The sequence below is a fragment of the Terrapene carolina genome, unplaced genomic scaffold (assembly GCF_002925995.2).
Source record: "Terrapene carolina triunguis isolate 2854851 unplaced genomic scaffold, T_m_triunguis-2.0 Scaffold130, whole genome shotgun sequence".
Lineage (NCBI taxonomy): Eukaryota > Metazoa > Chordata > Testudines > Emydidae > Terrapene > Terrapene triunguis.
Window position 1 is genome coordinate 19,952,821 of NW_020664481.1, and position 17,187 is coordinate 19,970,007.

Genomic DNA, 17,187 nt, shown 5'->3' on the forward strand with positions numbered 1-17,187 from the left:
TTCAATTTACTATGTCCTTCAAGATTATGGAACTAGTAGATCTCATCCTTGCATCTAGTGTGTATACATGTTTTTTCTTTTCCAATCTAAGTTTTCCTGCTTTTTTCCCAACTCCCAATTGGCTCACCTTAGAAGGAATTAGTCATTGACCTGAAGTAGTTGAATAAACTGAAATGAAGAAAATATTCTCTGCACCGGTCTACAGCTGCTTTAGCACTTCAACAAATTCTAGTTCCAGGTGGTTAACTAGTGACGTCCACCAATTCAGTTATTTGACTTTCTTTAAGACTTGGCATCAAATGTACTGCTTAATATTTTTTGTATTTCATTTAAATTATTTTAATCATTTAAGGCCTTAACATAGGGTGTCAACTTCGAATTTAATCTTAAATGGGTTTATTTTTTAAAAGAACCTGTATTTAATTTCAATAAAATATGAATTATTTTTAGTTTTTATCCAAGCTGGCTTCAAACTTTCATAAATGTGAGCCTTATTTAAATAGACTCCATAACGAACAATCTCATCCTCACATCCACATAGTATCCATGTAGCAATTACAGCAATGGCTTTCTTAAAAAGAATTGCTCAGAAAGCATTTAATGTAACTAACTCTCTTGATGTGACTTAACTGCTACAAATGAGTGCATAAGGAAGGATGGTCTAGTGGTTAGAATCCTAGAATATCAGGGTTGGAAGGGACCTCAGGAGGTCATCTAGTCCAACCCCCTGCTCAAAGCAGGACCAATCCCCAAACAGACTTTTGTCCCAGATCCCTACATGGCCCCCTCAAGGATTGAACTCACAACCCTGGGTTTAGCAGGCCAATGCTCAAACCATTGAGCTATCCCTCCCCCCTCTTAGCAGGGTTAGCCTCAGACTCTGGAGACTTAACAGAGTGGGGACTTGAACCCTGTTTACTTTGTGACCTTGAGCAAATCACTGTCTCTTTGCCTCAGTTCATCATCTGTAAAATGGGGATAATAGCACTTTCCCTACCTCTTGGGTGGTGTGGGGATAAATATAGTAGGGATTGTGAGGTGCTCCTCCTACAGTAATAGCTGGTTATAGATGGAGAATAGGCAATACTTTGGGCTTGCCTACATGGGGGACATCCAGGAAAATTAATCCAAATTAACTAAAGGTGTGAATTGGAAGTGGATTAGTTGAACTGCATGAAATCCCTGTGTGGATGCTTCTGTTCAGAATTGAACTGACCATAATTCAGTTTAGTTTAATTAGCGAATTAAGAAACTGCCTTAAGGCCACTTTAATTCTGATCAGTCTGTGGAAGGGGAGAGAAAGCACTCCTCCTACAAAATTCTGAGGTCTGCTTACTGGGTAGCTGCTCACTTTTCACAAAATGTGGGTGCTATAGCTAATGTAGAACAAGGGATTCTTTTTATAAAGACTTGTCTTAAGAGGCAAATGACAAGTCTAGCCTTGGATCTATTTCTATATGAGAAGGCCAGTTGTAATATTTCAGAGGATAACAAATGAATAGTTTTATCTTCTGACTACTTACTACTGTGTAAGGTCTAAGAGCCCACTGAAAGATGCTCTCATCTTGGGCAGCATGACTTTTGACTTTGACTTAAGGCTTTCTGAAGCAGTACAGCCCTTTTTGTTTTTTAGAGATCCCCGTGCCAAGAAATAGACTAGGGCTTCCTAGGAGTCTGTTCTTTTTTAACTCTGTTGTGGCAAAGATGCATATTCTGTTTTTAGGCGACCCAGTGTGTCTTAATCCTTGAAGTTATTCAGTAGTGTATCTAAGACATAAGTATTGACACAGGATAATAAAGTCTGGAAAACTAATTTCCCTATCAAGACTGTCCTTTTCCTATGTATCGAATGGAAATCAAATAAAATGTAGCTAAGATTCAATATAGTACAGTTACTTATGAGGAACGGCACTTATGAATTGATACCCTGATTCGACTTTACGACGCTCGGTCCTGCAATGTAGTGGATTGCAGTTCTGAGTTACGATGTTTCTACTTAAACGCGGTTTTCAGGAACCAGTTGTCGTAAGTGCGAGGACTGCCTGTACACTACAGGGGGCAGGGTTTCGTTGCTTGCTTAGAGCTATAAGGTACCTACTGCTAATTACTCATGTTCCAGTGCCTGATGAACTGTGGATCTGAAAACAAGCATCTTCTTAGCATGAGGGGGATAAGCATATTGACTTAACAATGTAACTTTTCACTAAAGATGGTATCTACAGTCACTCAGCCATCTGTTTTGGGTTTAAAGTCTAGCGTAAGTCTTTTAGAAAGACACGCTGCGGTTTGTAGGTTCTAGAAGTCTCTGGAGTGCTTCTCAAGTCACTTCTTAGTGAGTCTAACGAAGAGATACAACAGTAGGGATAGTCAAATTATTGTAAAGTAATTGCAAAATCTTAACTTTTATCTACTTCTCCAAAGCCACACTTATTGCCTGTCTTGAAATACATGGTCCCACTTGCTAAAGAGAAACTGAACAGGCTGGATTGGCCAGCCTCAGGAATGCCATATGGCTTATCACCTAACTCTTCTCTGCTCAGGAGCGTTTCTCAGGAGCTGTCAGAGACCATCCTCACTATGGTAGCCAATTGCAGTAATGTCATGAACAAGGCTAGACAGCCACCACCTGGAGTCATGCCAAAGGGACGTCCACCAAGTGCTAGCAGCTTGGATGCCATCTCTCCTGTACAGGTAGATAAATGACATGCTACCATTTCAGAACTGTGATAATTGGTATTTGTGTGTGCTGCATAAACTGAACTCTGGTAACGGAACTAAATAATATGTCAGTTGGCTCCCTTAAACTACTTGTACATGCATGTCTACATAATTTGCTTGTGTTTTAACTACAAAATAGTGTGTAATGGGTTTAGTTCAGAGCTAACTTTCACTTCTGGAATGTTTGTAACAAGTAACTGATGCTTAGAATGGGAGCAGTAAAAAGTGAAATACAAATTTGGCTTAATTAAAAATATAGTGAAGGTTTCTTTAAAGTGGTAAAGAATTTACTGAGACTTTTGAGGAATAAGCACTGCCTTTGAACCTGATGTGTCTTGTTTGTAGCTTCACGGGCCAAGCAACAGTGCTAGAGCATAAGGACTTGTTATAACTGGGGCTCTTCAGCTCTCAACTGAACTGCTCTTTTAAAAACAAGGTACATTTAAGTTACTCCCTGCCGCTCACCACCCCTTCCTCCTCTGGGAGCAACACATTCCAGACAGATTTTGCTTCTAGCAACTACATTCAATGGCACATTGAAATGTTAAGAAATTAACTTTTTCCCTATAAACTAGTGGCACTTCAGTATTTCTATAGATGTCAAAGGCATCAATATTTTGCAGGCTAAAGAAGTAAAGCAGTTTAACAGCTCTCGGAAGTGGGAAAACTACTCCTTAGATAAACCTATTAAATAATATCCTGGGAACAATACAAACTGCTACTGTGAGCAATTAGAGCAGCAGAATGTTTTAGATAACTAGTCTGTAGCCTGGCCATCTTCTGGATAGATGATGCAGTTCTAGAACTCTCACCTCCTAGAGTCAGGTTTCAGAGTGGTAGCTGTGTTAGTCTGTATCAGCAAAAAGAATGGGGAGTACTTGTGGCGTGTTAGAGACTAACATGTATTTGAGCATAAGCTTTCGTGGGCTAGAACCCACTTCATCGGGTGCATGCAGTAGAAAATATAGTAGGAAGATGCGCGTGCACACGAACAACATGAAAAAATGGGTGTTGCCATACCAACTATAATGGGAGGGATCAATTAAGGTGGGCTGTTAGCGGCAGGAGGAAAAAACTTTTGTAGTGATAATAGGGTTGGCCCTTTTCCAACAGTTGACAAGGTGTGAGTACAGACGTTTTTTTTTCTTCCTGCTGATAATAGCCCACCTTAATTGATCACTCTCCTTATAGTTGGTATGGCAACACCCATTTTTTTCAGTGTGTGTGTGGGTGTGTGTACGTACACACACACTTTCCTACTGTATTTTCCACTGCATGCATCCGATGAAGTGCGTTTTAGCCCACGAAAGCTTATGCTCAAATTTTAGTCTCTAAAGTGTCACAAGTACTCCTCGTTCTTTCTCCTAGAGTCAGCATCTCTAATAGTTGCTAATATTGTGGGATCTCTGAAGGCCTATGCAAAAGATCATATTCCAGTTTTCTCTTAAAATTGGACACAATGGGATCCCTTATACAATAATGAGATCTATAAATAGTGTTGATCATGAAATTTCACTGCAGCCAATAACTTTTAATGTGACCTAAAACTGAAAGTCATAAGTTGCTGTAATAGCAGATATCTAAGTATTGTTTTTTAATCCAATTTTTGTTGTTCGAAGTCAAATGTGTAATACTAAGGTCTTGAATCTCCAAAAGCTTTTAATAGACTTGAATTTTACATCTCTGGGGTTGTAGCAGTCTTAGGTTAAATCTAAAAATGTGCTAAATGTCTAACATTTTGTAGATAAACAGAATCTTGTTGGGGTGACCTGTATGATGTCATAGGCTAAAGTTGCACCTATGTGTTAAAAATAGTCCCTAAGAAAGTATTGGAGTGGTGTCTGTCAGTTATTGCTAAGAAGAGCTGATAAGTGTATCTGGCTGTTTATAATCTGCATTTCTTTATTCAGATTGACCCGCTTGCTGGGATGGCATCTCTTAGTTTAGGTGGTTCAGCTGTTCCACATACCCAGAGTATGCAAGGCTTCCCTCCAAATTTGGGTTCTGCTTTCAGTACGCCTCAGTCACCAGCAAAAGCATTTCCTCCCCTTTCCACCCAAAATCAGACAACTGCTTTCAGTGGCATTGGAGGACTCTCTTCACAACTTCCAGGTACTACTTGTTTGCATTTTGAGGTAACAGAATTGTTCAAGTACTGCTACAGTTGCCTTGGTCAGAGGTATTGGGCAAGAACAGCAGTATGCTTATATTTCCTAGGATTTAATTAAAATTACATACCCTTTGCTCCCACTTCCACACCAAAGTGCTCAGTGCAGCATAACAAATCAATATAATGTACTTCAATAAAGGGAGGGTCCCATTTAAAAAATAAAAATAAAAAATTGTGGGTATGCAGTTCTGACCTCCTTGGACTGTTTTGCCCATTGAAGACCATCTGAAGTATATTAAAGTGCTGCATTTGAATAAAAGGATGAACTTTTGATTGGGAACAATCTAAGCCTTTTGACAGACTTCAGTAGACCGCTGGTAGTAGCATAATATGGACTAAAAAGTTGCATATGAAATTGGATAACATGGGGATAGTTATTACGTGACCTAGCTGGTCAAGTTTGTGGGAATAAGCATTTTTTCTTACTACATGCAAGTAGCTGAGTACAAATGAGATGACTGATACCTTGTTTGGCCCCAGTAGGTGGTCTTACTACGGGTAGCCTAACTGGTATAGGGACTGGGGCCCTTGGCCTCCCTGCAGTGAACAACGATCCATTCGTGCAAAGGAAACTGAGTACATCTGGACTGAACCAGCCTACATTCCAGCAGAGTAAGATGAAACCTTGTAAGTGGTAGTGTTGTCTGTGACTGAAGTGTGACTGTGGTCTGCAGTTAACCTGCATTTCCTCCAGGGCAGGCTTGTGGCCGGTAGATGGCAGATCCCAGAAACGTGGCTCTGGTTTTCACTCTGCAGCATGAAACAGGCTACTTTAAAACTCCTAGCAGTAGAAGCTTGCCGAGTAGCCCTGAGGGAGTAGAAAGAAGCAGTTTTGTAGTAAAGTAAATAACTCAATGAAATGTTATAAATCCGCATGAACGGTGTTGCTCTGCTTCTTTGTTCTGCTGTATATGAACAAAATATGCCCAGTCTTTTTATAAGGGGTTTTATATATGTATGTGTGTGAGATATTAGTGTTACAAAAATGAAATTCTGTAGAGAAAACTAATAAACCAGAGGTGCTTTGAGTGGGATATTACCAGTCAGAGGATTTAATAAAGGGAGGAAGTGGTGAATTAGAATGCTAAAACTGGGAAGAAAAATGAATTCAGGCTAGTTTGTTTCTGGGAATGGAATATTTGGTCTCCCCAGTCCAGCCAAGAGTCTAACTGGCACAGCTGTATCTCTTGACTGTGCATACAGTCAAATTTCACACCGTTTGCTTTGGTGACTAAGAGGTGCAATCTGATATTAAACCTTTCAGACCTCATTATGTCAGTAAGTCCACGATCTGGCAGCTTGTCCATAAAACTGAATGCGTGAAAAGCTAAACTAATAGGTCCCCAGTGAACGTACAGTTGGAGGTTGATTTGACCCTCTGCAGTTTGGGCTGAGCATTCAGTGACTTGGCTTGAAGTGCACTGGTTGACCTGAAAGAGCTTGTGTGAAAGACTGTCTGCATGTTAGTGTTGTGTAGCATGCTCTTTTTATGTTCATTTGCACATTGGGTTAGGCCTCAATATAATAAACTTTAGAGGTGAAATCTATTCTAGGAGCACTAGCTTAACATTCAGTTTGTTTCAGATTGATCACTGTTGGCAAAACACAAATCTTACTAAGTTAACAGACCTGTGGTTTTAAATAAAACTTGTGCTCATTAAATAAACAAAAACTACTTAAAAGCATTTCAGCCCTGGCAAGAGAATTATGTAGGTTCTACATATGTTTGAACAGATATCTGAAAATGAATTGAAAAGAACAAGGAAAAAAAGTCATTTGCTAATGAATTAACTCAAATGTTACTTTGTCCATTTTCCCAACAGCTGACTTATCTCAGGTGTGGCCAGAGGCAAATCAGCACTTTAGTAAAGAAATAGATGATGAAGCGAACAGCTACTTTCAGCGCATTTATAATCATCCACCACATCCCACCATGTCTGTAGATGAGGTGAGTTTCCTTCTGCAATGATCACATCACTTGTCCAGAGACTTGTTTTATGGTTGAAAGTAATTCTCCTTAATGTCTTTAATAAATATTGAGGCAATAGCAACATTGCTTTTTGTTTGGTTGCAGTTTGAGGAAGTAAATTGAGTGCACAAATTTTCAAGAACCTGTTTGTTGTACACAGGGTAAAAACACCCAGTTGCACTTGTGCATTAAGTGCAGTTTTAAGTTCTAGCTGCTGAAAATGTTAAATTGGGTGGACCTAGTCATGTGAAATCCAAGCACAAGTATTTAACATTGGTGCCAAAGCTTAAAGGGACACCGTTAACTTAAATTATATTTTTATCTGAAAAGAATTAACCTATGCAATTAACACCTAAAATTACTATAAATGACAAGTGAAAAATACTCTTCAGTTTTAGCGTATACCCTTGACAGTACTGTGTAGTGGTTTACTTCTCCTGTCACTAGTCAATTTCACCTTTCTTGGGTGTCTCGCACAACAGGGAGAAGAAAACACTTTATTAAATTTTCTTTTTTTTTTTTTTAAGAGACAAATATCAGGGAGACTCAGTGGCAAGTATAATCCTGAGGCCAAGTTCAGTTTGCTTGTTGAAATAGACTATTTCAAGTTAACGATGTCCCTCTAAATATATTTGCACACTTACGGATTATTGAAAAGCACTGTTTAATGATCTCTACTTCCTGTATTTCAGAATCAAATTTAGGAGCAGTACAAAGAAAATTCTCATTTGATGACCATTGCAAATAAATCTGACAAATTTATAAATATAAACATGGCCTTTAATATCTGATAAAGGAAAAAATGAAATTATGAGCAATACTCTAGCAGGTCTAATCTACAGCAAATATTCTTGGGAACCTCCCCCCAATCAATTACTTCACAGTCCAAATACTGTAAAAAAAAAAAAAAAACTGGTGCTGAATTTCCAATTGCTTCATGTATATTGAAGTGGGGGAAAATTAGAATGAAAGTATTTACTCTGCTAAAATGACATTCAAGGGATTGTCTTAACTCAGAAGCAAGCATGTCGGAAGTATTGATCTGACAAACTAGAATGTCTGAGGATTTTGAAGAAAATTGATAAACTGTCCATTTGACCTGAGTAAAATAGGATTTTGCTTATTTATTCCTTTCGCCAAGGCCATAGGTTTGAAGAAAAACTGCCTTTTTAAAAGCAGTTTACATGCATATGAGACTACAACTTAAGACAGTCTGACATTTTATTTGCACAGATGGGCATAATTGGAGTTATTGCTCAGGTGCACAATTGGTATGTAAAATACTTGCACACTCGTTCCTTACTGTGTGCTTGAAACACTCCTGTTGTGAAGCCTTGAATGTTACTTTCATAACTATTTAGAGATTCCTGGGGAAGATTTAAAACTATTATACCAATTAAAATGACTTCTTGGGATTCCATGTTTTGATCAAACTCAATCAGTTTTACAGCTAAAGATCTGTATAACTGCCAGTCCTACAAACTCAACCTTAGAATGAAATTCAAATGAGGGGTGTGTGACTTGTGTATTATCCTGATGATTCTGCAATCAGAATTTACTCTGAACCAAATAAAATCTAGCTTTCTTTCTCATTTGTTAGCTGTACTGTGCTAACGAGATCTTTCTTAAAATAAGGCCTAAAGCAGACATCAGCTGGGATATGCAGAGAGCAGATCTGAGTGAGAGGTAGTGGGGTTTTTTTAAACATGGTCCCTTTTCTGACCATAATTGCACTTTTCAGTGCTTTAAAAATGAATACTTTTGGGCTGATACTATGTACATAAACTTAGCCCAATTTGAATATGTACAGCTAAGATGAAGCCACATGACCTGTAAATGTAGCAGTGCTATCAGATCGACAAACTACTCAAAAGCTTTTGCAAAAAAGATACTGACCTGAACAATTGTAAGACAGCTACAGTACGAACAGATGAAGTTTCTAGCATCCACAGAATCTGTGGAACAGCTACACTAAAGCTAGTTGTCCCGCCATCTCTTGACAAGACTTTAAATAATTAAAAAAAAAGTTTGAGTTTTACATATAGATCCCTGCCCTCAGGTTTGGCAGTTTTGCACTGGGAATTGGGTTTTCCCAGTGCAATTTACATTAGTGACTAGTTGCAGGTGCTCTTGAACCCACTGGTGTGAAAGGGCTGAGATGAAATCAGTCTCTTGGTAACAGTTTCTATTTCTTTGCAGGTATTAGAAATGCTACAGAGGTTTAAGGACTCCAACATTAAGCGGGAACGAGAAGTGTTTAACTGTATGCTGAGGAACTTGTTTGAGGAGTACCGTTTTTTCCCCCAATACCCAGACAAAGAGCTGCACATAACAGCCTGCCTCTTTGGTGGGATAATAGAGAAAGGACTGGTTACTTACATGGCATTGGGCCTGGCCCTGCGCTATGTTCTTGAAGCCTTACGAAAGCCTTTTGCATCCAAAATGTACTATTTTGGTATTGCTGCACTAGATAGATTTAAAAATAGGTGAGTGATTTTTGTAATCTTTTTAAAAGAAAAAAATGCATGGGATATCTTATTAAACTTATGTCTGCTCTAGTCATATGCTTAGTAGTAGCAATACAGAATTAATGGTATGTCATCATACTTGCACATCTCACAACTGGAACATAATTCACCAATTCCAAGCTCACATATAAAACCCGCCTAAGATAATCAGTTTTTGTGTTAAATATAGTCAACATGGGTTGAAACTACATTCAAACATCTCTATCTCTAAAATTCAACTGAACATATTTTATTAGATCTAATTCAGTCAAGTGTTAAGGCTTGACTTAATGGTATTTCAGTACTTTAGAGACTAAACTGGTAAAGCTTGATCCCCGGTTAAGAATTTTCTACATGTGCATCCTTATTCAAGAGTAACTTAAGTTACTTCTTAAATGTGAGATTGGTCAGACACTAAGTGCTGCTATAGAACACAAATTTTAGTCCCTCACTAAAGTGTTAAATCTCGGATGAGCCATGTTGTGGAATATTCTACTTAACTGGCTATCTGTAGGGTTACAAGAAATACCCTTGTAGTAATACAGAGAGAATCTCCAAACTTCACTATTTGCATACGTTTCAGCTAGCAGATGCTTAATTTTTCCTCTTTCCACAAAATGCCTATGAAATATTGCCAGTGAGACCATTTCCTCAGACACTTGGAGACTTTCCCAGATATTTGGGGCAAGGAATATAGGCTATTTGCAAATGGGGAAACTGTTCAGATAGTCTGGCTCTATTAAAAGTATCACTGGAGACACAAGGGAAAAGTCTTCCTTATGTTTAAGAAGACTTCCTTAATTAAAAGGTGCCAATTTAGCACCTTTAAATGTATGCTCTGAAAACATGATTCTACCTGAGGTGCTCCTGCCCTTATTCTTCAATTTTTTCTTTATCATCTTATCCAGCCTTGGAATATTTCAGGCTACATTTAAGATACAAGCAGCTGTTTATTTTATATGGCTGGATGTCTTGTTACAGCTATTAACATTCTGTAGCCTAGCAGAATAAAATGGCACTGTCAAGACTGACATACCCAATCCTTTAGCAGCCTCTGTTACTTCTCTCTTGGTAAAATGCACATACCATTATACATGGGATTTTAAAACTTAGTTTTCATCAATTTTAGTAGTGCTCTATCTTGCATTCGCAAATGCACAGAATAAAACCACTGTACATACAGGGAGAGGCTTCATTGTCAGGTACAGGGGTAGTTCTAAACATTAAACTAGAAGTATAATCAAGCTGCCATTGCTGCAAACACAAAATTTAGCATCTAGTAAGGTTGTTGCCTTGCTAAATAGTAAACTGTCTAGGTGTTAAATATTTGGGAATAGATGGGTTAATAGGACTTAATAGCAGTGCAATGCAAGGGTAACTGCTCTCAAATTATTTTGCAACAAATCCTCTTACAAAAATCACTTGTGTAGCACAGCTGGAAAGTTTAGAAGCAACTTTGATGTGTTAAGGGAGCAACATAGCCAGTAAGTAGTTTGTATTGCTCTGTGGTATGTTCTTGATCAGGGCTCTTGCTTTCTCTCTGACTAATGGATAGTTTTACTGTTGACAGATTGAAGGACTATCCCCAGTATTGTCAGCACTTGGCTTCTATTAGTCACTTTATACAGTTCCCTCATCACCTACAGGAGGTGAGTGTTTAAAAATGATAGAACTAATTCATTAATTTGAGAAACAATCGATTGAGTTGATTTCTATTTGCATTAAAAATGGCCTAAACGTTCATAAGTTTTGTATGACAGTACAAGTCCATAAAAACAAAATACAAACAATTTTTAATGTTTTGTGTGAGCAAATTCTAGACTTGAATGCATTTTCCTTGGGTTTGGGGGAATGGCAGTAGGGGTAGGGACCAGTGCCTTCCATTTTTCTGTAAGTTTATTTGGCTTGCTCGTTTGGAAAGAAGTGCCTAACCTGTGTAGCCATGTGGCCATCCAGGGCATATTGCCACTTAAAAAGTGCTGTCATGTATTAATGTCTAAGATCTTATCCTTGCCATGAATCTTCTCTGGGTTTATATTCCTGTCTCCTTCAGAATTTTGGGCTTCCCTATTGAATAAATGCCCCTCTTCTGTGGTTAATGATCAAATTATGTGTTCAGACCTGCTAAAAGTAATCCAAACAAGGGACAGAAGAACTAGGTTCCTGAAGGTCTGATCAAAATAATGGGAATGCACTGTAGTCCAAACAGTAAAAGCAATGTTGATTATGGGTTTGTCTCAATGATCCTTCTGTTGGGGTGGGGGGAGGAATGCACAGAAGGTTATCCTAAGGCCACGCTTTTGAATGTTTAGTTGCAGCTCAGTAAAAATAAAGGTCTGCCATGACATCAAGTAGACAATACCTTTACTCCACAAATAAAGCAAAATCTTGTAGCTGTCTCAACTATTTGATTATTGGTTTAAGTGATGCATCTGGCATCTGTCTACTTTTTGACCCGTGCGTTGTAAATATCTAGGCCGTGGTTCTCAAACACTTGTATTGGTGACCCCTTTCACACAGCAAGCCTCTGAGTGTGACCCGCTTATAAATTAATAACACTTTAAAAATATTTAACACTATTATAAATGCTGGAGGCAAAGTGGGATTTGGGGTGGAGGCTGACAGCTCCTGACCCCCCACATAATAACCTTGAGACCTCTTGAGGGGTTGTGACCCCCAGTTTGAGAACCACTGATCGAGGCAAATGCACCACTATGGAAAAAAAAGTTAACCATTGTATAATTACTTCTGTGAGTGCAGAAATTTAAGACAGATTATTGGAACTGGCTTTTTCCTTGATCACTGCATAGTTCAGCCTTCCTCTATCTTTATACTGTCATTGAAGTCTTTGGGGAAGACTTTCTTGTCCACTCTGCATAGCAGGTCTTTTGATGTTCACACATTCCCCTTATATTTTTCTCACTCCGCAGGCCAGCAGTGTGGGGAATGCTGTCTGTCTGGACTTGGAAGGAAGTCAAGCCTTGTGGCACTCAGCAGCAGCCTCTCTAGCTTGGGGATAGCATTCATGCCTTTGAAGGCCATACCATCCAGTCCTTCTTTACCATTAAATAAACAGGGACTGAAAAGAGGCTTCTCTGGTAGAACTTCTCTTAACAGGGAGTTCATCTCTAGGTTTTGCAAGTGAATTTACAAATGTCATACATCATACGGAGTGACTTAATTCTGGTTCTGGAATTACCCAGAAACTCTCCTACAAAATTTCCAGACTGCAACTTTCTGTAAAATTCGATGTGGTGAACTAGAGTTGGTAGGACTCCAGTATTAGGATGCAGTTTCATTGCTACCTGTGTGAATTTCAGTACATCTCTTGTCTGCCTTACTCTAGTACATTGAATATGGACAGCAATCCAGAGATCCTCCTGTGAAGATGCAGGGTTCAATCACCACCCCTGGAAGTATTGCACTTGCCCAGGCTCAGGCCCAGGCCCAGGCCCCAGCAAAAGCTCCTCTTGCTGGCCAAGTCAGCACTATAGTAACCACCTCCACCACCACCACCACTGTGGCAAAAACCATTACAATCACCCGACCAACTGGAGTCAGCTTCAAAAAGGATGTGCCGGTAAGTTACCCCATCGCTTCATAGGGCTCTTATTGGGAGATCAACAGAATTATGGGAACGGCTGACTCTCAATGAGTACCTAGGGGTTAACCAGTCACGAGAAGTTCTATATTTTAGGTTGTCAAGTTGTGATCCTGTTCATATTCATATTTGTAACTTAAAGCATTTCGTCTCTTACAAGCTTTTTTGATTGGTAGTAAGTAACCTTGTTCTTCGCAGGCCAGCCTTTTGCCAATGAGTCTTTGGCTAATTTTGCTTTTTGGCTAGAAAATATTAAGGGGCGGGGGGTAACATGGCTTTCATGTTGCAGGTTCCCTTTTTAAAAAAGGCACCTATAGACCTAATGAATGGGGATTGGGTTGAATATTCACACTTCATAAACACTGCTTCTTTCCACTCTTTAGGTCACCTTTCTCAATAGAAGATCAAAGTGCTAACTTTACTATTAAACTGAACAAAAGTCCTCCTTGACCTTTTGCCTCTTAGTACTGTCCCTCTTTGCAATATGTTTTTCTTAATTGTCATTATCTTCCTACAGCCTTCCATTAATACTACCAACATCGATACCTTGCTAGTGGCAACAGATCAAACTGAGAGAATTGTGGAGCCCCCAGAAAATGTTCAGGAAAAAATTGCTTTCATATTCAATAATCTGTCTCAATCAAATATGACACAGAAGGCAAGTGTGGCAGAATGTTACCTTGTTTCATTTTATTACCTATTTGTAGCAGGAAGTAATCTGTTCTAATGTCATGGATGATGAAGGTGAATAGAAACTGTTGAAAAAACAAACCTTGTAGATCTTAACTACAACTATATTTTGTAAGAATATTAACTAATTTCCTCTCATCTCAGTCTGAGTTAGGCCTGGTCTACACTTACCCCCCAAGTCGAAGTAAGGTACGCAACTTCAGCTACGTGAATAACTTAGCTGAAGTCGACATACCTTACTTCGAACTTACCGCGGTTCAGACGCAGTCCACACGGGGCAGGCAGGCTCCCCCGTCGACTCCGCGGTACTCCTCTCGTTGAGATGGAGTACCGCAGTCGACGGTGAGCACTTCCTGGTTCGATTTATCGCGTCCAGACCAGACGCGATAAATCGAACCCGGAAGTTCGATCCCCAGCCGCCGAACTAGCGTCTAAGTATAGACCAGCCCTTAGTAGCCCTTCTACTGTGGGACTAGAAGATGTATATTCCTACAGCACTGCATTGAATAATTCCCTCTTTTCTCTCCCCCCCCCTTTAGGGAGATGTACTTGAAATCTCATTGCTTAAATTTTTTGGTCTTCTAAAAAATAGTTCTGGGTGCTACATCTGATGTACAGGGGTAGGTCTGTCACACAGCAACACACTTTGTTTAAAAAAAAAAAAATTTGATGGCAAGTTCAGGGGCAGCTCTAGTACTTGAAATCTAGTCCATTTTAAAAAGTTTCAAGTGTGCCCTTCTAAAAGATATTCTTTGCATGCTATTTTCAACAATTCGCCCAAAGATAAGAGTACCAAGATGAAATAGAAATGACCATGTTAGTGTTGCTATATTTCACATCAAAGAAATGTGGTATCCAGTAATCTTTGAATAGTTAACTGCTCTTGTTCAATGATGCTGCTTCATTCTCTTCACAAAGCAACATCCTTTGTCTAAACTAGAACTGTGTATTGTCACATTCTATTCCCCTCTGGTTTCAGGGGAACACTTCCTAGTAGGTAGCTGCTATAATAAAGAAGTTTTGTACTAGTCATATCACTGTTTGGACAATACTTTGATGACTGTTTTTGGTGTGATCTAGACAAGTATTCACACTGCAGAAAATGCAACCACAACTAGTATCTGTTTGATAATCAGAGCTAAGGATTGTATAGTCAGAGATTAAGCTGCTCTCCTCTTCCACTAGAGTTTCTAGGTTAGAGTTTAGGTTCACAGTAGAAACCTGCTCCAGGACTGCCACCCATGGTCTCTGTTCTGTGAACAGACACCTTCAATGTCCAGGGCTGTCCTTCAGTAAATTATACTAAATTAAACTTTCTTTAATGATCTGTAATGCAGTAAATATCCAGCATTTCACGAAAGGTAGGGTTACTGCACTCAAGTGCTTGAAACAGATTTAAGTTGATTCATTGGCTAAAGTAATCCTTGAATGACCAAAATGGTTCTGGAATCACTCAGTCAAAACAAACATTAAAATATTTAGTAAAATTTATCAGTACTAGTCAAGTCATCCCCCCCCCCCCAATCTGTTTTCATCCTAATTTCTGTGACTTTGTTTTGTGGTGGAGCCAGGTTGAGGAGCTGAAGGAAACTGTGAAAGAAGAGTTCATGCCTTGGGTTTCACAATATCTTGTGATGAAGAGAGTCAGTATTGAGCCAAATTTTCACAGCCTATATTCAAATTTCCTTGACACTCTTAAGAATCCAGAGTTTAACAAGATGGTTCTGAATGAAACCTACAGAAATATCAAGGTGAGTAGTATGTTGCTTTTTCTTCTGACACTTAATTGCAGTTTTCAATAATAGACACTGCATTGCTATCCAAATATGGTGTGAAACTTCTAAATTATCCATAATTTACCAAGTAGACAAACAGGTTTTTATCATAATTTGGGTAGGAAAAGTGCCTTGAGTACTGTAATTGGCATTTATATGGTCCTTTCTAAACCTTGAGTAGGCTTGGTATCTACCTGTGCTACTTGCATCTGGAGAATGATACCTACCAGGGCTTTGGAGCGGAGCCCAGAGCTGGAGTGCGGAGCCGCTCCAGAGCAGTAGAACTGCAGGCTTTTGCCTGGAGCTGAAGCGGAGCCGGAGCACAGCTCCAAAACCCCACTAAAAACTTGTGAAAGATTAGAGGGGAGAATGTTTGCATTTGACAGCATTTTGTATAGGTAACTTCTGTGTGTGGGAGGGGGAGTTTTTTATTTCAAACAGTAGCACAGGAAAGATTATTTCTTTAAAAGGAAAATGGGGCTATAAAACCAACAGCTTGGGAGACTCCAGGGCAGGTGTAGTGTTTTCAACTGCTGTTTACTTGTTTTTCTATAGACTAGTTAACTGTTTTGATAACATACATAAATCCAGCAAAATTTGAAAAATGCTTTCTGAAACATTTGTATTAAATCTTTATATTAAACCATTCAGAATTACGTATAAAATGGGAAGACAGTGTCCAAATGGTCATGATTTTAAAATCAAACTTTCTAGAAAGGGGAGCAATCCCTTAATTTTATTAGTTCATTTAGAGTAAGTTTTTTTGACAGGACTACTAAATTCCAAAAAGTATGGTTCAGCAGACCTGGGGTAACTGAGCTTATGTCAGGAAATAGGATATATCTATCAACATTTTTTGGCTGTTAGTTATCTATTACGTTAGTTACAAACCTGTTTAGTATAACAACGCTTTAGGTTTAGATAACTAGGTTTTGAATCTGACAACTAAGACTTCAGTGTGTAAATTGACTGGCTTGATATCAGCGTGGTGCCACTTTTTTTCCCCCTCTATCAGTGACTTGTTAATTTTCAACTTCTTATAGTAACATTCTTGCAGTTGGGATAGACTTTAAATACTTGTGCTTGCAGACTGTAGTGAATGGTCAGATGAAATACTGTATCTATTTGTACCAAGAATCAGAGTTGCAGATAGAGCCTTCTTGAATGCATATCCAAGAAAATGTTGACCAGTTAATAGATGTCTTACAGATGTCATTCATTGTAATAAATGGAAGAAATGAAATTGTCCTGTTAGAACTGACTAGTTCACTATGTAGGATTTGTGAAACAAAACACACTAGTGCCAGAGTCCTTTTTAAATAAGACATGCAGTGACATGATGAATCTAGCAAGCTTCTAATAAAATTTATGAATTTAAGGGTTTGGGGAATACCATGAGCGTGTACAGTGCCCTACAAAACCATAGGGGTGTCGGTCCTTGATCCTACAGTTTACAGCATTGAACGACTTGTCTAAATGGCAAGAGTTCTGGCTGGTTTAAATTGTGATTAGACATCAACTCACTTGTACTAGTTTAAAGGTTGTGTGGATGCTCTTGTTTTAAATCAGACTTATTTTTGATTTAGCTGAAGTTGATTGGTATATGTTGAAGCTAAACTTGATAGTCTTAAACAGAAGTAAGTATCCACACAGAGGTTTGCAGTGGTTTAACTGTACCCTTGTAAATTGGTGTAGACAACCCCCTGAATTAAATGGGCAAAGCCACACAGATACACCTCTACCCCGATATAACTCAA

The 17,187-nt window shown here is 38.8% G+C and overlaps 1 protein-coding gene and 1 non-coding gene across 11 annotated transcripts in view; both read left to right on the plus strand.

The window, feature by feature from the left end:
• CNOT1 (CCR4-NOT transcription complex subunit 1) overlaps positions 1–17,187 on the plus strand; it is a 103,653-nt gene that overhangs the window by 46,980 nt on the left and 39,486 nt on the right. For 3 of the 10 annotated variants that reach the window (XM_026652833.2, XM_026652837.2, XM_026652841.2), the window contains 9 exons: positions 2,541–2,691; positions 4,629–4,830; positions 5,369–5,515; positions 6,712–6,836; positions 9,057–9,343; positions 10,935–11,013; positions 12,711–12,944; positions 13,483–13,623; positions 15,227–15,406. In XM_026652833.2, coding sequence (XP_026508618.1) covers positions 2,541–2,691; positions 4,629–4,830; positions 5,369–5,515; positions 6,712–6,836; positions 9,057–9,343; positions 10,935–11,013; positions 12,711–12,944; positions 13,483–13,623; positions 15,227–15,406 — 1,546 coding nt within the window. The remainder of the gene's footprint in view (positions 1–2,540; positions 2,692–4,628; positions 4,831–5,368; positions 5,516–6,711; positions 6,837–9,056; positions 9,344–10,934; positions 11,014–12,710; positions 12,945–13,482; positions 13,624–15,226; positions 15,407–17,187) is intronic. The other 7 variants (XM_026652836.2, XM_026652843.2, XM_026652835.2 and 4 more) reach the window with 4 other exon arrangements.
• On the plus strand, positions 3,027–3,162 carry LOC112107547. The gene has a single exon (XR_002908192.1). It is a non-coding gene; the product is annotated as a small nucleolar RNA SNORA50 (small nucleolar RNA).